Source organism: Salmo salar, chromosome 18 (assembly GCF_965601325.2).
Source record: "Salmo salar chromosome 18, fSalSal1, whole genome shotgun sequence".
In the NCBI taxonomy this organism is placed as follows: Eukaryota; Metazoa; Chordata; class Actinopteri; order Salmoniformes; family Salmonidae; genus Salmo; species Salmo salar.
This window is the reverse complement of record NC_138308.1, coordinates 14,330,478-14,353,907: the sequence shown is the minus strand read 5'-3', so window position 1 is coordinate 14,353,907 and position 23,430 is coordinate 14,330,478. Positions and strand designations below refer to the sequence as shown.

The 23,430-nt window shown below is 45.2% G+C and overlaps 1 protein-coding gene across 2 annotated transcripts in view; it reads left to right on the top strand.

Annotated features, from left to right (window-relative positions):
* Positions 1–140: 140 nt before the first annotated feature.
* LOC106576715 (ninein-like protein) overlaps positions 141–23,430 on the top strand; it is a 52,889-nt gene continuing 29,599 nt past the window's right edge. For both annotated transcript variants that reach the window (XM_014154051.3, XM_014154048.3), the window contains exons 1-7: positions 141–337; positions 1,487–1,694; positions 2,006–2,102; positions 3,213–3,412; positions 12,586–12,652; positions 14,427–14,617; positions 16,103–16,255. In XM_014154051.3, the coding sequence (XP_014009526.2) occupies positions 1,512–1,694; positions 2,006–2,102; positions 3,213–3,412; positions 12,586–12,652; positions 14,427–14,617; positions 16,103–16,255 (891 nt within the window). In that variant the 5' untranslated portion in view covers positions 141–337; positions 1,487–1,511. The remainder of the gene's footprint in view (positions 338–1,486; positions 1,695–2,005; positions 2,103–3,212; positions 3,413–12,585; positions 12,653–14,426; positions 14,618–16,102; positions 16,256–23,430) is intronic.

Below are 23,430 nucleotides of genomic sequence, written 5' to 3'. Positions count from 1 at the left end.
TCACCCATAGGAAGTTCCACCCATTTGACTACTTTAAAATGGTGGAGTCCTCAATGGCAATGTCCATGCCAAGACTGGTTTTATCCATATGAGTCCTCTCTCTAACAATCGGCTGGTAAATTCCCACTTCCCACTTGGTTATGAACTCAGCATTATACCCGCCACGCATACTTGTGGCCACTTCATAGGGAAGAGCTATGGAGACATGACCCGTTTTTCCATAAAATAACACCGGGACAGGCAGACAGACACATCTTTTCAAAATGAAAAAGCATCGGATGCACATGTTGGACCATCCGTGATTTTTTTTTAGATGCTTCGGTGTACTGTTAAAACGGTAAGAGCAATTTCATTATTGTGCTAGCCTAGTCTTTGTCAGAGGTCGGCTAAATGGCAATTGTTTACAAACGCATAGGCTAATGCTACATTGTAACGGTTTTAGTTCCTAGATTGTGCGAAAGGTTGAGAGTTTGGATACTTTGTAGTCTATTTTTTTCTATTTTACCTGACCTTTGTTTTGCCACGGCTGGTTCCCCGTTCCCATGGTGAAGCATAGCAGACTCACTACTTCAAGCCAAGGAGGGAGCCTGCCCAGTATTGATCAACTTGTGATAGAATGAGCAATAAACTGTTCATGTATGACATTAGACTGGCCATATATTTTATTTGCATGGTGGGCAATTATGGGCAACTGCCTTTTTCATTCTCGAAGAAGATTGGAAAAAGACAAATGCAGCAACGATTGATATGAATTTGTTTATTCCTACTTCGAGCCTATTCATTGCCAAATATCACCCCCAATCATTTACAACGTGTGTCAGAATGTATTCAAACGGACATAAATGGACATTCATTGCTGAGTATCATGATTCATTGCTGAGTATCCTGATATAAAACTGCTGTTACTTGAGTTACTAAACCCCAAGGTCCTAGGCCGCCCTATATAGCAAGTTAGATTTTGCAATGGTATGTGTAGGGGGCAAAAATAGTTCTACCAGTAAAAATGATTTGCCTTTTGTATTTGTTGTTTACTTTTTTGTGGGGAGTGGTGGGTGACAATAACAATAACGACAGAATTCCCCGCCTTACATAACTAATGGCAATCAGGACCAACTGCAGAATTCAGTACAGGACATTGCAACCAGTGAGGCAGATGTTTTTGGCCTGTGGCTGTAATCCAAGATCAAGGGAATCAAAGCCAAGCCTAAAAGCAGCAGATATATTTAGATGGACCGTCTCACTATAAAACATTTTACCACTGTACGTAGTCCAAGCCTGGTAGTCTATTGAAATGAATAGATTAGCCTCCCTGGATGTTAGACTAATTGAAGTTGCTGTGTGTGTGTGTGTGTGTGTGTGTGTGTGTGTGTGTGTGTGTGTGTGTGTGTGTGTGTGTGTGTGCAAGAGTGCAGCTGTGGCAGTATGTGGGTGAACTTTTATTGTGCTTACACGGCCTCTTCCTGATCGCCATCCTACTTCACTGTAGGTGCAAGCCTACAATATGTACTGGGATGGATGAGGAAGAGCAGAACCGCTATGTGGCCCAGCTGAAGGAGGAGTTTGACAGCTGTGACACCACAGGCACTGGTTACCTGGACAAGGAAGAGTTGTCATCCCTTTGCCACAAGCTGTCCCTGGATGCTCACCTTCCCTTACTGTTGGACACCTTGCTAGGACCACACCACTATGCTCGGGTATGAGACCAGACCACCTTAGTAACATCTCTCGCTGTTGTGGATCTGCCTTACATTTCCCTTACCAGCAGTTCATTAAAACATATGTAAAGCTCTGAAATGCATAGTTATAGTAAAAGTGTAGTAGTTGTGTAAAAGCTGTGTTATGACCGCTCTCCATTTTCTAACAGTTCTTAGGTAAGCCTGTATGCTCATTTGAAATCTCAAATCAGAAGCCCGAGACATTTTTGATCATGTTGCTACCTTATTGACAGTACAGTAGTCATGTCTCACACTGTTGACAATTAACTCACTTTCCTTCTGTTATGCAGGTGAATTTTGAGGAGTTCAAAGAAGGCTTTGTAGCTGTGTTATCACGCTCTCTGGACTTCAGCACCTCAGAAGAGGAGAGCAGCTACCTGGAGCCAGGTAAAGCACGCATGCTGAGTGGTGAGGAGGGGATTGATGTATGCCTGGTTTTCATTGATTACACAGCTGGGCAAACTGATTGAATCCAATGAAATCAGTTGTTTATATACCCAAGTAGTTTAGATTTGCTGTTTTTATATTTGTTCATGGGCCCTATGTGGGGGATTCGATAAGATTGCTTTATGTAAACAATGTATCCTTGTGGATAACGGCAAACCTTGGGGTCATTTCTTTTATAATTTACATTTTCAATGCTTGACAAAGGCACTGACTGAGGCTGAGACTGGAGCCATTGTAGTCTACCTAAGTTAGTTTGACATCATTAAAAGCACACTAAAAAGCATTACTTAGTCAAGTAGTGTTTTGGTCTATTCTGGTTGTTTGTCTACTGCCTGGGTGGGTCACCATGAGCTCACCGAAATGAGGAAAATACTAGTGGAGACATCAAAGGGATACAGTATATTTAGTATTTTCCCTCCCTAAAGAACTATTGTTGATCACGTTAATAATGTCTTTCCTTATTAGCCCCAGGCTGGATTCTATTCTCGAACAAATACAGATTCAAATATACTACACTTCCTGTACCTTTAAAAAATCTTAACTCAGTTGAGATATCATTTATTGTACAGCTTTTCACTTTATATGATTTCTGAATGATATTTGACAACCCATTGGAATGTGTTATTGTATTTTGAAATGTGTTTCTTGAGTTGGGGATTGCAGTAGGAGGATCTAGGAGGGCAGCAGAGTTCCCTCATTTTCCCCAGAATGTTACAGTATGAGGAAGTTTATTGCCAAGTTAGTTTCTGGGACATGCCCTTTTAAAGAGTGTGTTTAACAATGTTTTTGGCAAATCTCTGGTTATACAATCTCTAATTTAGACCTTCACTATAGACTCTCTCCCTTGTTACTTTGTAACTTAACATTGCCAAGCTTCTGTGAGAATATGTTTGCAGTTGTAATTGTGGGCAGAAAAAATGCCCAGCTGGTCTAAAATATTTCTTTCTTTCTATATATATATTATTCTACTGTAATATCATAATAGACACCATTTAACCACTGCATCTCTCTCTGTCCTTCCCCACCTCCTTTCTTTCCTCTCCTCTCCAGTTGTTCCGGAGGAGGTGAAGCCCAAGTTTGTGAAGGGAACCAAGCGCTACGGCCGGCGGTCTCATCCTGACAGGCCCGACTCTGAGCTCCCAGCTGAATTGGAGGACTCTCCTCCTTTCAGGACAGAGCAGAAGGAGCTCTCTCCCGCTGGCGTGAGGAGGGCCAAACTCCGACGCTCCACTTCTCTGGAGAGTGTGGAGGTAAGAGACGTGCTCCTAATCCCTCCCTCTCACCCTCTGTCTGCTGTGTTTACATTGTGGTCGTGCACCATCATTTGAGAGATGCCAAGAAAGATAGCTGACTCTTGAGTTCTCAAGCTTGGGCCAGGGCCTAGAGAAGATCTGACTGTTTGGAGAGAAATTCCCAACTCAGTGTTTCACTTCCATTTCCCTCATGTGTACCCAATGAATGGTGCATTGTGCTGGTGCTGGGTGAGGCCTGTCTCAAATATACAGTATATGTTTCCGGCCGACACACTCTTCAGACATAGTGGGAGAGTAGAATCTCAGGAGTACATGGGGTTTTGGGCAGACGGTCCTACTCCACACTCAGGAAGTGGGATTATATGGAATGTGCTACTGGCAGCCCTCATTGGTGGCCCCCGCTCCCACCCCACACCATCCATCCCTCACTGTTTGGCTAAGGATCAAAGATGTGTCCCTCTGTTTCTTCCTCTCTCCCTTCTTCCATGGCTTATTCTTTCATTGGTTCCAATAGTTTCATCACATTTTATTACATTGTTTTAGGTGTGACATGACAGTAATGAGGCCCAGGAAAAGTCATGGTTGGGGGTTGCTGTGTGCTTATCTCACAACATCATGTCTATTGAAGCCCCATTGTTTTGGCCTCTAAATTGTATAACAGTAGAAGACAAGTGAAGTAAAAGTCATGGTGGTGGGTGATGGGGGGGTATCTGTCAGTGTTAAAAGTGTTAAAGATGCAGTGTGAAATCCCTGCTGAGAGTGAAATGTTTGGGGCCCTTTTGCCGTCGGCCATCGTTGTTCGCCGTCTCTCTGTGTGTACATAGTTTGTGTGTGTTTGAGTCTGGATTGAGTAGGTTAGTTGAAGTAAGAGTTGGATAATGGATAATGGAGATTATCATCATTATCATCAATGTATCAAAATATACATTTCGCACATTTATCTATAAATATTCATACATAAACTACATAATACACAACAAGCAAGGGCTGACCTGCCTGCCTGTGAACACAGCTCTCATTTTAGAAACCATATTCTGTTATCCCAGATTTTCTTTCCCATTTGAAATATTTAGATAGTCAATGCAGCGTTACATAAAATATCTCTGATAGCTTGCGAGATTACGTCTTTCCAAAGCCTCTCTCTCCCCCGTCAGGCCATAGTGCCAGATAGATCCCTGTGCCATGTTTCTCATTAAGCTCTCCACCAATAATCTCTTTTAAATAGTTAACATTTCCAGCAGTTTAAGGCAATACGTAAGCAGCTTTAAGCCTTGGTGGATTCCTAGTTACTGGAAGATAGAGAGGGAACTACTGTATGGCATCCCTGTCATATTGATGGTTACAGGAGATAGGTCACTCCTTGGTAACGGGAACATACAGTCTGGGTGAACTATGTGATTGGAGTGGGGGAGGGGTGGATTAATTGGGCTGGGGAGTTGATAAATCGTTCACCGCTGTTGGGCTGAAACGCACGTATTTCTTGTGAAAGTATCGAGGTGGAATGTCGCCAACAGTTAGCCCTTGTTAGGTAAATAATTGAACCGGTCCTGTTAAATATTTCACACAAGCTCACCCTCCTCTTTACGTCACTTTATATGTCTTATTTAGTTATCATACACAACCTACATTTATGTCTACACATCCTCCTACGATGCAGCGTGCCGTCCGGGTTAAATTCCTGAAGGACCCTTCTCAAGGACATGTTAATGTCCCATTAGGCTGGCATGCTTAATTTAGCACCAGTTTCCGCTCACCTTTATCTCACATTCTATTTGTTCAGAATTCTTTAACATGATCTCTATTCAGACAGATAATTCCTTTTTGTCTGGTTCAAGCTGGTTGTCAAGAGTCTTCAATCTATTGTTGACTTTCAGACATAAGCGATATGATTTCATTCATCCGGCTGAAATGATTGCTTTTGAATGTTTATTCTTTGATATGTTGAGGGGATTAGTCATGTTTTACCCTTCTCAGCTGTCTACATCACTTCCCACCATTTTGTGTTGGTACAGAGTTTGTTTATATTTATTAAGCCTCGAGCCATTGTAGTAAGGAGCACAATGGTGCTCTCCGACCCCGAAGTGGTGCTGATGACAACAATAATAAATTCACTGACCAAGTGTAGCCCTGCCATGTTGGAGTGAACCAAAATGATTAGATAGCGGGAGAGAGCGATATATACTGAAACCATCACAGTGTTCCTGTTTGAAAAGCCTTTCATGGATGAGTTACGTAATATTGTTCAATATTTAAAGCTGATGATAATTGACGGTGGCTTGTTGCGTCATGAAGAGCGGCCTGTTTCTGATGTGGTGCTGCAGCTTGGGGCCATGCCCAGATTGATATCTTATAATGAAGCCATGAAATGAATAGACCCATCTTCCACATGGGATTGATTGAAATGATACTGTACATTTCAAAGATTTTGAGGGAGAACATTTGACCTTTGAACCAAGATGGGTAGCAACCGATTCTCCCACAAATTCTGTCTGATTTAGGTGTTACCAGGATTAATTTGGTTAGATAATTATGGAATTTGGTATTACATAATAAACTGAAGTTATGCATTTCATTCTACAAAGTGCTTTGGAACTTGCCTCTGTATACCACTGGTAGGCACTAAAATGCAACAAACCAAAGATTGGAAAGGGAACATAGCGACAACCTTAATGGGTTAGATTACATTTTTATTTCACTATGGTTAACAAAGGTACTTCACCTTGAATTTATTTTACACACTACATATTTGGCTATACACGACATTTAGGACATTTATGAATTGTAATCCTCACGACATTCCCTTGACAAAGCTATGTCTGATACAAAATCATGCGAATATTCATCCTTTAAAAAAGTTAAGATATTGTGTTATATTGTTGTAAGTGTGCCTCCCAGCCTGAAAGAGAGACTGCTATGAGTAAGACGGTACTCAATAACTAACTTCCATAACTAATCCATTGCTAACTTCAGTTGAATTTCATCCCTTCAGATAGGCTATTATGTAGACCATAATTAGTAAGAGTCTGCAGCAAGTATACACACACACACGTGGAGGAGGCCCTAAGCTCCTCTGTGTGAGAGCCAATGGCCACATGAGCTGCTGGGAGTACCAGTCTACTCTTGAGCCTGCTGGAATCACAATCTGCTGGTTGTTTTTACTCAGTGTAGCAGAAGTGATGTTGGCATGGTGGAATTCCTTATGGTCAGTTCATTCCCAGCTAGCACATTTGGTTCCTTGGAAGTTGTGGGAACGTATGTTTTTGGTTTCACATTGGTTGTGGAAACGAAGTCATACTTCAAAACTGAACGTTTTTTCAACGTTCAAAGAACAGAGGTTAAGTTGTACATTTTCTATCGTGAGAACGTTTTACTTTAGCTCCTTGAAAGTTTTTCTGGTAGGTTTTATTAACGCTATGATAACGGAAATTATAGGTTATTTGGAGGTTTTTTAATAACTTCCTTATGAAGTTCACTGAATAATTCAATAATAATTTTAATAACACAGCCAGCTTATTTGGGGTTAACATTTTTGAACCCCAAGCACAGATAGGACACATGGAAATTAATTTCCTTTGGCATTAATCATGCAAACGCATTTATTTTTGTGACTCTGCATCAATGAGATTCAAACCTATAAACCTATAGTCTTCTGTTTCTCTATCCAGAGAATTAGTCCACTGTGCCACCAGGATGGCACTAGCATGCCATGTTTTACGCATAAAAAGCTGTTCATACAAAGCTGTTCAATTTCAAATGAAACAAGCACTCATTAAGATCAGGTGTGGCCAATTAGTGGGCGCGGCCAACACACCTGATCACACTTAACTAGATCGAGGATAGAGAGTTTTGTTGATGCTAAGAATGGAATGTATTGAAGTGATAATGCCAGAGAAGCTGTGTTTGGAGGATATATTGCCACGGATGTTGTTAAACCGTGCCAATATATCCTCCAAACACCGGCTTCCAGGGCATTATCACTTTTATACAACGGGTTACCAACATATTCAAATATGATTGACATATGTTCATTGAAATGTTATTTTGATAAATGTGTATATACTATTTCATCCTTCCACAAGATATAGTCCGGACACAAATCTAGGGTTGCTATCCAAACCGGCTGGACGTTCGTTCTATTGATTCGGTTGCCAGAGATGCGACCCAGTCGTTCAGTTTTTTTTGGTCTGTATTTGTGGACGCGTCCTAGTCGTTCATTCTAAATGTTCCATTGCCATACTGGCTGGCAACATTCTTATCGCTTGCATGTTAGCCAGCCAACTACGGCTAAATTACAGTCACGTCAAACAGTGCAGCCAGAATAACAACAGTAGCTGCATTTACATTTGTTTAAGCCGTTTTCCGGTGACATTTATTTGGATACATCCATAACAATGAACTAATGAGGCGCGATTTCGCTCAGTCGTTCATTCTAAATGTTCCATTGCCATACTGGCTGGCAACATTCTTATCGCTTGTTTGCTAGCTAGCCAAATATGGCTAATTTACAGTCACGTCAAACAGTGCAGCCAGAATAACAACAATAGCTGCATTTGTTTAAGCTGTTTTCTAGTGACATTTATTTGGATACATCCATAACAATGAGCTAATGAGGTGCGATTTCGCCTGGCATAGAAAATGTGCTCAACAGCACAGCTAACACAATCACTTCAAACTGAAGCTGTCCGTCATGTCTCGACATGTCATTATGGGACAGCTGGAGATTGAATTTGAAAATGTAAACAATGTTGCAAATGTCGGAAAGAGAGACCCCAAGGTTTATACAAATCTCCGCTGGTGAAAACATATTTTAGTCTAAAGGAAATGTGAGAATGTCTAGATGCTTTTTATAGTGGAGATCAAGTTGCCTGGCTGAGCTGACGAGATAGTGGATTGCGCAGTCAGATGGAAAAGAGTAACTTGTGGAAAAGACACCGTCTGGAATGCGGTTTTAACCACTTAGCTTTCAGGATTAGACCCACCTGTTGTATATTTGTTTTTAAATAACATTCTTAGAACTAGGCTTGGGTGGTATACTGTATAAACCGTATACCGGGGTATTTGGAAAAAGCCACAGGATTGTTTTTCAATACTGTCAAAACATGTATATATTTTTTTCAATACATTTGAATATTTGTAGCTACTTTTTAAAGCTGCATTATGCAGAAATCGCTACCATTTACTGATTAATATTTGAATAGTTTGCCTAATTTCAGTTTGTGACAAAACAAGCAAGTATTGTGTAGAGAATCATTGTACCATTTAAACTGCTGTGAAATATATTTTCCATAACCAAAAATATTGTATTTTAAGCCTTGAAGCTGGTGTACAAAACCGAAAGTAAAAGACACAAACTAAACTTAACGGGAAGCATAGAAATAGCGCTCATAGAACATATATACTGCTTCTTATACTTGCTTTCAATGAGAATGACAGATCTATAACACACATTTCTGTGAATTTTGTCAGGTTGGCCAAAAAGTTACATATTGCAGTTTTAATTGACAGGGTGTATGCCTCCACTACACTACATTGAAATGCATTGTGGGGATTAAGAAATGAGTATTCGCAATGCTCACTCAAAAATAAGTGGGTATACAGTGTATACCTGCATATACCCTCCCCTACACCACTTAGAAACATTATGCTAAAGTACTGAAATTCTCACAGAAGAACGTTGTTTCTTAACTTTCTCTGAACTATGTGAGAACATTCCCCAGTGTTAAATCAGTTGAACGTTCCTAGAACATGAAATTAAATGTAACCATGTTGGAACTTTTAGGAAACGTTCTGTTAAAGCTCATTCCACGGAGTGTCGAGTATCTGCAAGTTTTTCCTTTCAATTAAGACCTAGACAACCAGGTGAGGGGAATTACTTACTAATTAGTGACCTTAATTCATCAATCAAGTACAAGGGTGCAACGAAATCCCGCTGACATTCCCTCTGTGGAATGAGTTTGACACGTGTTTAAAGTGATGAAATACTAAGAAAATGTTAGTTTTTTTGTCAAGTTCCTTAAATGTGCTGAGAATGTTCCAAAGCCAAGCAACTCTTGTGGGAAGGTTATATGCAAAATAACCAAAAGACAACCACGCTCTAAGAAACATATGGTTCTCAGAACGTTATGTTTTAGCTGGGTTTTTCTCCCTCTGTTATCATTGCTCATGCTAACAGGCTAGCACTCGCTTACAGCTTAATCTCTTTATTTTTTCTTTCACCTTTATTTAACCAGGTAGGCCAGTTGAGAACATTCTCATTTACAACTGCGACCTGGCGAAGATGAAGCAAAGCAGTGCAACACAAACAACACAGAGTTACACATGGAATAAACAAACATACAGTCAACAACACAATAGAAAAGTCTATATACAGTGTGTGCAAATTAAGTAAGATTAGGGAGGTAAGGCAATAAATAGGCCATAGTGCCAAAATAACTACAATTTAGCAATTAAACACTGGAGTGATAGATGTTCAGAAGATGAATGTGCAAGTAGAGATACTAGGGTGCAAAGGAGCAAAACAATTTATAATCATATGGGGATGAGGTAGTTGGGTAGGCTATTTACAGATGGGCTATGTACAGGTGCAATGATCTGTAAGCTGCTCTGACAGCTGATGCTTAAAGTTAGTGAGGGAGATATGAGTCTCCAGCTTCAGTTATTTTTGCAATTCGTTCCAGTCATTGGCAGCAGAGAACTGGAAGGAAAGGTGGCCAAAGGAAGAGTTGGCTTTGGGGGTGACCAATGAAATATACCTGCTGGAGCGTGTGCTACGGGTGGGTGCTGCTATGATGACCAGTGAGCTGAGATAAGGTGGGGCTTTACCTAGCAAAGACTTATAGATGACCTGGAGTCAGTGGGTTTGCGGACGAATATGTAGCGAGGACCAGCCAACGGGAGCATACAGGTCGCAGTGGTGGGTAGTATATGGGGCTTTTGTGTTAAAACGGATGGCACTGTGATAAACTGCATCCAATTTGCTGAGTAGAGTGTTGGAGGCTATTTTGTAAATGACATTGCCGAAGTCAAGGATCGGTAGGATAGTCAGTTTTACGAGGGTATTTGGCAGCATGAGTGAAGGATGCTTTGTTGCGAAATAGGAAGCCGATTCTAGATTTAATTTAGGATTTGAGACGCTTAATGTGAGTCTGGAAGGAGAGTTTACAGTCTAACCAGACACTTAGGTATTTGTAGTTGTCCACATATTCTAGGTTAGAACCGTACAGAGTAGTGCTGCTAGACGGGCGGGCAGGTGCAGGCAGCTATCGGTTGAAGAGCATGCATTTAGTTTTACTTGCATTTAAGAGCAGTTGGAGGCCACGGAAGGAGAGTTGTATGGCATTGAAGCTCGTCTGAAGGTTTGCTAACACAGTGTCCAAAGAAGGACCAGAAGTATACAAACTGGTGTCGTCTGTGTAGAGGTGGATCAGAGAATCACCCGCAGCAAGAGCAGCATCATTGATATATACAGAGAAAAGAGTTGGCCCGAGAATTGAACCCTGTGGCACCCCCATAGAGACTGCCAGAGGTCCAGACAACAGGCCCTCCGATTTGACACACTGAACTCTGTCTGAGAAGTGGTTGGTGAACCAGAAGATGCAGTCATTTGACAAACCAAGGCTGTTGAGTCTGCCGATAAGAATGCGGTGATTGACAGAGTCGAAAGCCTTGGCCAGGTCGATGAATACGGCAGCACAGTATTGTCTTTTATCGATGGCGGTTATGATATTGTTTAGGACCTTGAACGTGGCTGAAGTGCACCCATGACCAGCTCAGAAACCAGATTGCATAGCGGAGAAGGTACGATGGGATTCGAAATGGTTGGTGATCTGTTTGTTCACTTGGGTTTCGAAGACCTTGGAAAGGCAGAGTAGGATAGATATAGGTCTGTAACAGTTTGGGTCTAGAGTGTCTCCCCCTTTTGAAGAGGGGGATGACCGCGGCAGCTTTCCAATCTTTGGGGATCTCAGACAATACGAGAGGTTTAACAGGCTAATGATAGGGGTTGCAACAATTACGGTGGATCATTTTAGAAAGAGAAGGTCCAGATTGTCTAGCCCAGCTGATTTGTAGGGGTCCAGATTTTGCAGCTCTATCAGAACATCAGCTGTTCAGTGTTTCTTAGCCTCAGTGCAGTGGGCAGCAGGGAGGAGGTGTTCTTATTCTCCATGGACTTTAGTGTCCCAAAAGTTTTGGGAGTTTGTGCTACAGGATGCAAATTTCTGTTTGAAAAAGGTAGCCTTTGCTTTCCTAACTGCCTGTGTATATTGGTTCCTAACTTCCCTGAAAAGTTGCATATCGCGGGGGCTATTTGATGCTAATGCAGAACGCCACAGGATGTTTTTGTGCTGGTCAAGGGCAGTCAAGTCTGTGGTGAACCAAGGGCTATATCTGTTAATTCAAAAAAATATATAATGGGGCATGTGTAACCGATGTGAAATGGCTAGCTAGTTAGCGGTGGTGCGCGCTAGTAGCGTTTCAATCAGGTGACGTCACTCGCTCTGCGACCTTAAGTAGTTGTCCCCTTGCGCTGCAAGGACCGCGGCTTTTGTGGAGCGATGGGTAACGATGCTTCATGGGTGACTGTTGTTGATGTGCGCAGAGGGTCCCTGGTTCAAGCCCAGGTTGGGGCGAGGAGATGGACGGAAGCTATACTGTTACACATGCTTATTTAAGATGGTGAGGAAAGCACTTTTAAAGAATAATTAGGCATCCTTTACTGACGGAATGAGGTCAATATCCCTCCAGGATACCCGGGCCAGGTCGATTAGAAAGGCCTGCTCGCTGAAGTGTTTTAGGGAGCGTTTGACAGTGATGAGGGGTGGTTGTTTGACCGCGGACCTATTACGGACGCAGGCAATGAGGCAGTGATCGCTGAGATCCTGGTTGAAGACAGCAGAGGTGTATTTAGAGGGAACTTAGCAGGCACACTTACATACACACACACACACACAAACACACTTCATCTGCTATACAAACTCTCACAACACACTTAGTAGTAGGGTAAACTAGCTTTCACAGTGCAGTTCTCACACGTGTCCGACACACTGACTAAACAACATAGCCAGATTATGATACTGTATGTGGACGGGCATATGGGTCAGCATTTAGGCAAGGTAGTTGTTTTTCCAGTTTTGAACACTTGGTGACACTCTTCAATGTCTTACTTCCAGAGTCTCAAGTCAGATGAGGAAACCGGAAGCCAAAAGGACACCATCCATCAAACCTTTGAGGCACAAGGTACTTAAATATTTTTCATGTTTACTTACAGTGAGGGAAAAAAGTATTTGATCCCCTGCTGATTTTGTACGTTTGCCCACTAACAAAGAAATGATCAGTCTATAATTTTAATGGTAGGTTTATTTGAACGGTGAGAGACAGAATAACAACAACAAAAAATCCAGAACAACACATGTCAAAAATGTTATAAATTGATTTGCATTTTAATGAGGGAAATAAGTATTTGACCCCCTCTCAATCAGAAAGATTTCTGGCTCCCAGGTGTCTTTTATATAGGTAACGAGCTGAGATTAGAAGCACACTCTTAAAGGGAGTGCTCCTAATCTCAGTTTCTTACCTGAATAAAAGACACCTGTCCACAGAAGCAATCAATCAATCAGATTCCAAACTCTCCACCATGGCCAAGACCAAAGAGCTCTCCAAGGATGTCAGGGACAAGATTGTAGACCTACACAAGGCTGGAATGGGCTACAAGACCATCGCCAAGCAGCTTGGTGAGAAGGTGACAACAGTTGGTGCGATTATTCGCAAATGGAAGAAACACAAAAGAACTGTCAATCTCCCTCGGCCTGGGGCTCCATGCAAGATCTCACCTCGTGGAGTTGCAAAGATCATGAGAACGGTGAGGAATCAGCCCAGAACTACACGGGAGGATCTTGTCAATGATCTCAAGGCAGCTTGGACCATAGTCACCAAGAAAACAATTGGTATCACACTACACCGTGAAGGACTGAAATCCTGCAGCCCCCGCAAGGTCCCCCTGTTCAAGAAAGCACATATACATGCCTGTCTGAAGTTTGCCAATGAACATCTGAATGATTCAGAGGACAACTGGGTGAAGGTGTTGTGGTCAGATGAGACCAAAATGGAGCTCTTTGGCATCAACTCAACTCGCCGTGTTTGGAGGAGGAGGAATGCTGCCTATGACCCCCAAGAACACCATCCCCACCGTCAAACATGGAGGTGGAAACATTATTCTTTGGGGGTGTTTTTCTGCTAAGGGGACAGGACAACTTCACCGCATCAAAGGGACGATGGACTGGGCCATGTACCGTCAAATCTTGGGTGAGAACCTCCTTCCCTCAGCCAGGGCATTGAAAATGGGTCGTGGATGGGTATTCCAGCATGACAATGACCCAAAACACACGGCCAAGGCAACAAAGGAGTGGCTCAAGAAGAAGCACATTAAGGTCCTGGAGTGGCCTAGCCAGTCTCCAGACCTTAATCCCATAGAAAATCTGTGGAGGGAGCTGAAGGATAGAGTTGCCAAACGTCAGCCTCGAAACCTTAATGACTTGGAGAAGATCTGCAAAGAGGAGTGGGACAAAATCCCTCCTGAGATGTGTGCAAACCTGGTGGCCAACTACAAGAAACGTCTGACCTCTGAGATTGCCAACAAGGGTTTTGCCACCAAGTACTAAGTCATGTTTTGCAGAGGGGTCAAATACTTATTTCCCTCATTAAAATGCAAATCAATTTATAACATTTTTGACATGCGTTTTTCTGGATTTTTTGTTGTTAGTTTGTCTCTCACTGTTCAAATAAACCTACCATTAAAATTATAGACTGATAATTTCTTTGTCAGTGGGCAAACGTACAAAATCAGCAGGGGATCAAATACTTTTTTCCCTCACTGTAATTGTACATTCAGTCTTCAAGACAGGAGCTTTCCTGGTTAGGTCATGTGATCAGGAAAACTCCAAGCCCTATTCATACAGTCTAATGCTATACTCTTTGAGGGACTTTCATCCTAACATCTGTACGTGTGTCTCAGGGCAGCAGAAGCGATGGAAACGGGACAGTTCGGGGAGCCCGCTCCAATCCCCTGGGCCAAGGCCCGAGGTGTCAGACAGCCAGATGAGGGCAGTATGGGAGGAACTTGGAGTAGGAGGAGGAGGCTTTCTGAACAGACAGGAACTGTCCCTGGTCTGTGACCACCTTGGCCTGCAGGACCTGAATTCAGAGGTATGGCCAGCCCATAATTTCAGCAAGTGGCTGTTTTAATTCCCTAATTCCCAGATCTGTGCACTTGCTGACTCCCCATCAAGGGATCAAAGACATTGGATTAGTGTAAACATGGGCCAAAGGAGTTTCATCTATATCTCTTATACCAGTATACATCAGTCCATTCCTTTTTAATCCATGAGAGGGAGTAATAGAGTGCAACCCTCAGGGAGACGGGCAGGGAGTCATCTGACTGCAGTCAGTGGTTACCTGCCAAAGATACTTTTGTGTCACGTAGTGTATGTGGACACCTGCTCATCGAACATCTCATTCCAAAATCATGGGCATTATTATGGAGTTGGTCCCCCTTTGCTGCTATAACAGCCTGCACTCTTCTGGGAAGGCTTTCCCCTAGATGTTGGAACATTGCTGCGGGGGCTTATATCCATTCAGCCACGAGCATTAGTAAGGTCGGGTACTGATGTTGGGCGATTAGGCCTGGCTCGCTGTCGGCGTTCCAATTCATCCCAAAGCTGTTTGATGGGGTTGAGGTCAGGGCAATATGCAGGCCAGTCAAGTTCTTCTACACCGATCTCGACAAACCATTTCTGTTTGGGCCTTTTTTGTGCACGGGGACATTGTCATGCTGAAACAGGAAAGGGCCTTTCACAAAGATGGAAGCACAAAATCGTCTAGAATGTCATTGTATGCTGTACCATTAATATTTCCCTTCACTTGAACTAGCCTGAACCATGAAAAACAGCCCCAGACCATTATTCTTCCTCCACCAAACTTTACTGTTGGCACTATGCATTGGGGCAGGTAGCGTTCTACTGGCATCTGCCAAACAGATTTGTCCATTGAGTCCAATGGTGGTGAGCTTTACACCACTCTAGCCAATGCTTGTCATTTGGCATGGGGATCTTAGGCTTGGTGCTGCTTGTGTGAAGCTCCCAACGAGCTTCACACGTTGCTTTCAGAGGCAGTTTGGAACTCGGTAATGAATGTTGCGACCGAGGACAGACGATTTTTACGCGCTACACACTTCAGCACTTGATGGTCCCATTCTGTGGGCTTGTGGGCCCTACCACTTCACGGCTGAGCCGTTGTTGCTCTTAGACAGTTCCACTTCACAATAACAGCACTTACAGTTGACCGGGGTGGCTCTAGCAGGGCAGAAATGTGACGAACTGACTTGTTGGAAAGGTAGCGTCCTATGACAGTGCCACGTTGAAAGTCACTGAGCTCTTCAGTAAGGCCATTCTACTGCCAATGTTTTGTCTATGGAGATTGCATGGCTGTGTGCTCGATTTTATACACCTGTCCGCAACGGGTGTGGCTGAAACTGCCGATTGCAGTAATTTGAAGCAGTGTCCACATACTTTTGTATATATATTGTGTGTGTTATCCTAGATATGAGTAGTTTGAATCTTTCTCTCTATCTGGATTTCTGTATTGAATTTGACTTCATGTTTTTAACCCCTGACTCTACGCATTATCACACAGGAGTTGGACGCCCTCTTCAGGAAGTTGGACACTGACCTGGATGGGAGGGTCAGCCTCAGGAAGTTCCAGAAGGGTCTTTTCAGAGAAAAGGGTGTCCCAGTTCCCACGTCCTCCACCCCCATACGCCACAACCCCCACCGCTCACTCCAGCAGGTAAGCAGACAGACACAGAACAACACCATTTTAGGGAACGTGTACATGTTTAACAGTAATTTATTTATATGGAAATGTATGTATGTATGTGAGTGGGTCTGGGTCAGTAGAGTAAATGTATGTAATTAGGCCAGAATAATGATCCGTGGATAATACAAATGACAATACATTGCCATGTGGGACCATCTGTCTCGAACTGAAGGGAGTATTTGATATTCTATTTTATAACAAATAAACTGTCACTTTGCATTAAATGTGGGCTGATTGGTGTTTGAACCTGCAATATGTAACTTTTTGGGTGCCCGGACCAAATTCACATACGAATGTGAGTTATAGATCTGTCATTCTCTTTGAAAGCAAGTCTAAGAAGCGGTAAATTTGTTCTATGTGCTCTATTTCTGTGCTTCACGTTCTAATGTTTAGTTTTTGTGTCTTTTACTTTTGATTTTGATACTCTAGTCTCAACAGCTGAAAATACAACATTTTTGGTTTATTGATTCTAAACACTATACTTGCTTGTTTTGACACATAAGCTGAAATTAGGAGAACTATTAGAATTTCAGCAACCAGGAAATGGCAGAGTGATTTCGGCATATTGTACCTATTTAAGGACCCAGATAGCACATTTGGTTCCTTGGAAGTTGTGGGAACTTAAGTTTTTGGTTTCCCATTGCTTCTGGGAACAAAGCCATATGTTTCCTGACTGGTAAAGCACAACATTTTTTAAACGTTTTGAGAACGTTCTGACCTAGAATATGTGGACAACTACAAATACCTAGGTGTCTGTTTAGACTGTAAACCCTCCTTCCAGACTCCCATTAAGCATCTCCAATCCAAAATTAACTCAAGAATCAGCTCCTTTTTCGCAACAAAACCTCCTTCACTCATTCCGAAAAACATACCCTCGTAAAACTGACTATCCTACCAATCCTTGACTTCGGCAATGTCATTAACAAAATGGCCTCCAAAATGGCCTCTACTCAGCAAATTGGATGTAGTCTATCACAGTGCCATCCGTTTTATCACCAAAGCCCCATATACTACCCACCATTGCGACCTGTATGCTCTCGTTGGCTGGCCCTCACTACATATCCGTCGCCAAACCTACTGGCTCCAGGTCATCTATAAGTCTTTGCTAGGTAAAGCCCCGCCATATCTCAGCTCACTGGTCACCATAGCAACACCCACCCGTAGCACGCGCTTCCAGTTCTCTGCTGCCAATGACTGGAACGAATTGCAAAAATCTCTGAAGCTGGAGTCTTATATATCCCTCTCTAACTTTAAGCATCAGCTGTCTGAGCAGCTTACCGATCACTGTACCTGTACACAGCCAATCTGTAAATAGCACACCCGACTACCTCATCCCCATGTTATTACTTACCCTCTTGCTCTTTTGCACCCAAGTATCTCTACTTGCACATCATCATCTGCACATCTATCACTCCAGTATTAATGCTAAATTGTAATTATTTTCGCCTCTAGGGCCTATTTATTGCCTACCTCCCTACACTTCTATTTTTGCACACACTGTACATAAATAGAAAAATCTTTATTTTCTTTTATGTTATTGACTGTGTTGTTTTTGTCGCACTGCTTTGCTTTATCTTGGCCAGGTCGCAGTTGTAAATGAGAACTTGTTCTCAACTGGCCTACCTGGTTAAATAAAGGTGAAATAAAAATAAAATTCTACGATGTAGAAAATAGTAAAAATAAAGAAAAACCCATGAATGAGTAGGTGTGTCCAAACTTTTGACTGGCACTGTACATATGTGTAAAGGGGTGCGTAACTGGTGGCAGGGAAGTCGGACGCAGGAGAGCAGAACTAGGAAGTAGCCGGAGCAGTTCAATCCAAAAACCAACGGCATAAAAATACAACAGAATATGGGCACAAAAAACCCGACGCGCACCAGTAAACAAGTGCACAAGCACTAACAACAAACAATCCCACACAAAGACATGGGGGGAACAGAGGATTAAATACACAACAATTAATGATGGAAATGGAAACCAGGTGTGTAGGAAAACAAAACAAATGGAAAATGAAAAGTGGATTGACGATGGCTAGAAGACCGGTGACACCGACCGCCGAACGCCACCCGAACAAGGAGAGGAAACGACTTCGGTGGAAGTCGTGACAGTACCCCCCCCCCCACCCCCCCAGAGCCGCGCGCTAACACCGGCCTCGGGGACAACCCGGGGGGTGAGGTGCAGGGCGATCTGGACGGAGACGGTGGAACTCCCAGCATCTCTCATCTCTCCTCCGGACCGTTCCCCTCCCAGTCCACGAGGTACTGAAGGCCCCTCGCCCGACGTCTCGAATCCAGTATGGATCGAACGGAGTACGCCGGGGCCCCCTCGATGTCCAAAGGGGGCGGAGGAACCTTCCGCACCTCAGACTCCTGGAGCGGGCCAGCCACCACCGCCTGAGGAGAGACACATGGAACGAGGGGTTAATACGGTAATCGGGGGGAAGCTGTAACCTGTAACTCACCTCGTTCAGTCTACTCAGGACTTTAAATGGCCGCACAAACCGCGGACCCAGATTCCAGCAGGGCAGGCGGAGGGGCAGGTTTCGGGTCGAGAGCCAGACCTGGTCCCCCAGTGCGAACACCGGGGCCTCGCGGTCTGCGCCAACTTTCTGGCGCAGCACGGCGTGCTGGAGGTGAACATGGGCGTTTCCCATGTTTCCTCCGCGTGCCGGAACCAGCCGTCCACCGCAGGAGCCTCGGTCTGACCCTGATGCCAAGGAGCCAGAACCGACTGATAGCCCAATACACACTGGAAGGGGGAGAGGTTAGTGGAGGAGTGGCGGAGCGAGTTCTGGGCCATCTCTGCCCACTCCCCCGGCTGGTCCTAGCAATAGGACCTCAGAAACCTACCCACATCCTGGTTAACTCTCTCCACCTGCCCGTTACTCTCGGGGTGAAAACCCGAAGTAAGGCTGATCGAGAACCCCAGACATTCTATGAACGCTCTCCAGACCCTGGACGTGAACTGAGTCTCTGATCGGGGTCCCATGTCCTCAGGCACCCCGTAGTGCCGGAAGACGTGAGTGAACAGGGCCTCTACAGTCTGTAGGGCCGTAGGGAGACCGGGCAAAGGGAGGAGACGGCAGGACTTAGAAAACCGATCCACAATGACCAGGATCGTGGTGTTGCCCTGTGAGGGAGGAAGATCCGTCAAGAAGTTCACCGACAGGTGCGACCACGGTCGATGTGGAACGGGTAGGGGTTGTAACTTCCCTCTGGGCAGGTGCCTGGGAGCCTTGCACTGGGCGCACACCGAGCAGGAGGAAACATAAACCCTCATGTCCTTGGCCAAGGTGGACCACCAGTATTTCCCACTAAGGCAACGCACTGTCCGACCGATGCCGGGGTGACCAGAGGAGGGTGACGTGTGGGCCCAATAGATCAAACGGTCGCGGACAGCAGACGGAATGTACAGGCGCCCAGTTGGACACTGGGGGGGAGTGGGCTCTGTGCGTAACGCCCGCTCGATGCCCGTGTCCAGCTCCCACACCACCGGTGCCACCAGGCAAGAGGCCGGAAGTATGGGAGTGTGATCCATGGACCGCTCCTCTGTGTCATACATCCGGGACAGTGCGTCTGCCTTAGCATTCTGGGAACCTGGTCTGTAGGACAGAGTGAAAACAAAACGGGTAAAGAACATGGCCCACCTTGCCTGGCTAGGGTTCAGTCTCCTCGCCGCCCAGATGTACTCCAGATTGCGGTGGTCAGTCCAGATGAGAAAGGGTGTTTAGCCCCCTCAAGCCAATGTCTCCACGCCTTCAGAGCCTTGACAACAGCCAACAGATCCTGGTCCCCCACATCATAGTTTCGCTCCGCAGGGCTGAGCTTCTTCGAAAAGAAAGCAAAGGGGCGGAACTTTGGTGGCGTGCCCGAGCGCTGAGAGAGCACGGCTCCTATCCCAGCCTCGGACGCGTCCACCTCCACTATGAACGCCAAAGAGGGATCCGGATGAGCCAGCACGGGAGCCGAGGTAAACAGAGCCTTCAGGTGACCAAAAGCCCTGTCCACCTCAGCCACCACTGCAGTCGCACCGGTCCCCCCTTCAGCAGTAAGGTAATGGGAGCTGCTACCTGACCAAAACCCCGGATAAACCTCCGGTAGTAGTTGGCAAATCCTAGAAACCGCTGCACTTCCTTTACCGTGGTGGGATTCGGCCAATTACGCACGGCTGAAATGTGGTCACTCTCCATCTCCACCCCTGAAGTGGAATTGCGGTACCCTAGGAAGGAGATGGACTGTTGGAAGAACAGACATTTCTGAGCCTTGACGTACAGGTCATGCTCCAACAGTCGACCAAGCACCCTGCGCACCAGGGACACATGCTCGGTGCGTGTAGCGGAGTATATCAGAATGTCGTCGATATGCACCACTACACTCTGCCCGTGCAGGTCCCGGAAACTCTTGTCAACAAAAGCCTGGAAGACTGATGGCGCATTCATCAACCCGTACGGCATGACAAGGTACTCATAGTGCCCTGAGGTGGTGCTAAATGCCGTCTTCCACTCATCCCCCTCCCGGATACGCACCAGGTTGTAAACGCTCCTGAGATCCAATTTTGTAAAGAAGCGCGCCCCGTGCATTGACTCGATCACACTGGCAATGAGAGGCAGCAGGTAGCAGCTGTACCTCACTGTGATCTGATTGATACCCCGATAGTCAATACACGGGCGCAGACCTCCGTCCTTCTTCTTCACAAAAAATAAACTCGAGGAGGCAGGTGAAGTGGAGGGCCGAATGTATCCCTGCCCCAGGGATTCGGAGACATATGTGTCCATAGCCGCCGTCTCCTCCTGTGACAGAGGATACACGTGACTCCTGGGAAGTGCTGCGTCTACCAGGAGATTTATCGCACAATCCCCCCTGTCGATGGTGTGGTAATTGAGTCGCTGCCTTCTTACAGAAGTCGAGAGCCAAATTGGCATATTCTGAGGGGATGCGCACGGTGGAGACCTGGTCTGGACTTTCCACCGTAGTCGCACCGATGGAAACTCCTACACACCTCCCTGAGCACTCTCGTGACCACCCCTTTAGAGCCCTCTGTTGCCACTAAATAGTGGGGTCATGATAGGCCAACCAGAATCAACCTGAATCAATGAGCGCCTTATGCTGGGAATGCGGGGAAAACTCAGGAAATTGAATAAACACATACATGTGAGCTCTGGCTGAGTATGGTGCCGACTCACCTGGTGTGACACGATAGTTCCCTGCCTGCTGCCTCGGCTCCCTGAGGAACCTCCCCAGCTTCAACCAGCAGTGTGCCCTCTGCAGCCACAAATGGTGCAGGGAATGGCCCCTCCTCCGGTCGCCCTAAGCGCAGCACCTCCCAGCTCCATGGGTGTCGGAGCGGAGGTGCTGGGGGATGGAACTGACAGGCCCCGATCCGGACGTCCACGGGCAGCCAGCAGGTTGTCCAGCCGGATGGACAGATCCACGAGCTGGTCCAACGTGAGGGTGGTGTCTCGGCAGGCCAACTCCCGACGAATGTCCTCGCGCAGACTGCACCGGTAGTGATTGATCAGAGCCCTGTTGTTCCATCCCGCGCTGGCGGCCAGGGTCTGGAAGTCCAAAGCGAAATCCTTCGCGCTCCTCGTCTCCTGCCTCAGGCGCCACTCGACCCTCGGGCGGGTGGTCGAAAACTGCCCGAAAGCAGCGGGTGAATTCTGCGTAATGGTCCAACGCCGCGTCTCCTTCATTCCATACGGCGTTGGCCCACTCCAGGGCTTTGCCTGAGAGGCAGGAAACGAGGGCGGACACGTTCTCACGTCCCGAAGGAGCCGGGTGGACGGTCGCCGCCAGGTAGAGCTCCAGCTGGAGTAGGAACCCCTGGCATGCGGCAGCCGTCCCATCATACTCCTTCGGGAGCGCAAGCCGAATCCTGCTGGGACCGAGTGAAGGAGGGATGGACAGTGGGGCCTGCTGTAGTGGGGCTGGTGGAGGCGCTGGACGACCTCCTCCTCTCTCCCAACGATCCATCGTCTGCAGCATGCGATCCATGGCGGTGCCCAGACGTTGCAACATGGTCGCGTGCTGCTGGACGCGCTCCTCTACCGCCACAGGAAGGGCGTCTGCTCCTGCTGACTCCATTCAGTGGTGAGTAATTCTGAAATGCGTCTGTATGTAGCTGGTGAGATGAGTCAGGCGCAGGACAGCAGATATGAGTAATGAAAGCAATTTTACTCAAATATATCACAATACACGTTGTATAAATACAAGGCCACAAATACGGACCGCAATACAATAAACAATTACTCACAAACAAACATGGGTGAACAGAGGGTTAAATAAAGAACAAGTCATTGGGGAATTGAAACCAGGTGTGTAAGACAAAACAAATGGAAAATGAAAAGTGGATGGGCGATGGCAAGAAGGCCGGTGACGTCGACCGCCGAATGCCGGCCGAACAAGGATGGGGACCGACTTCGGCGGAAGTCGTGACAACTTTCAACTATTTGAGAACATTCCCAATGTCAATCCAGTTGGAGAATGTTCCTAGAACATTACCAAAATTGAAATTAAATGTACCATGTTTGAACTTTTAGGAAACATTCTGTTAAAGTAATGAAATGACAAGAAAATTGTTTTTTTTTGTCAAGTTCCTTAAATGTGCAGAGAATGTTCCAAAGCCAAGCAACTATACTGCACCATTCACAGAAAGGTGTGGGAAGGTTGTATGCAAAATAACCATAGGACAACCACACTCTCACCAAGAAACATATGGTTCGTCGAATGTTATGTGCTTGCTCGGGAGGCTCTTGAAATATTCTCTGCGGCTCATAGTTTAATTTAGGATTAAGATAAAGGCATAATAAAGTATTAAAAATATGATCTATTGATTAGAAATTGTCCCTTCCCTTCAGTATCTGACATAAAAGGCAAACTGTTATACACAGAAACTTTAACCCAATTCTGATATTTGTTCAGTAATTGGTCTTCTGACCAATCAGATCTGAAAAATATCTGATATATAAAGATCTGATGTGACTGGTCAAAAGACCAATTAGACCGCCACATCCTGCTGCTTCACCTGCGGGATCGTTTGAGACCAACCACCCAGACAGCTGATGAAACTGAGTATTTCTGTCTGTAATAAATCCCTTTTGTGTGGAAAAACAAATTTTGATTGGCTGGGCCTGGCTCGCCAGTGGG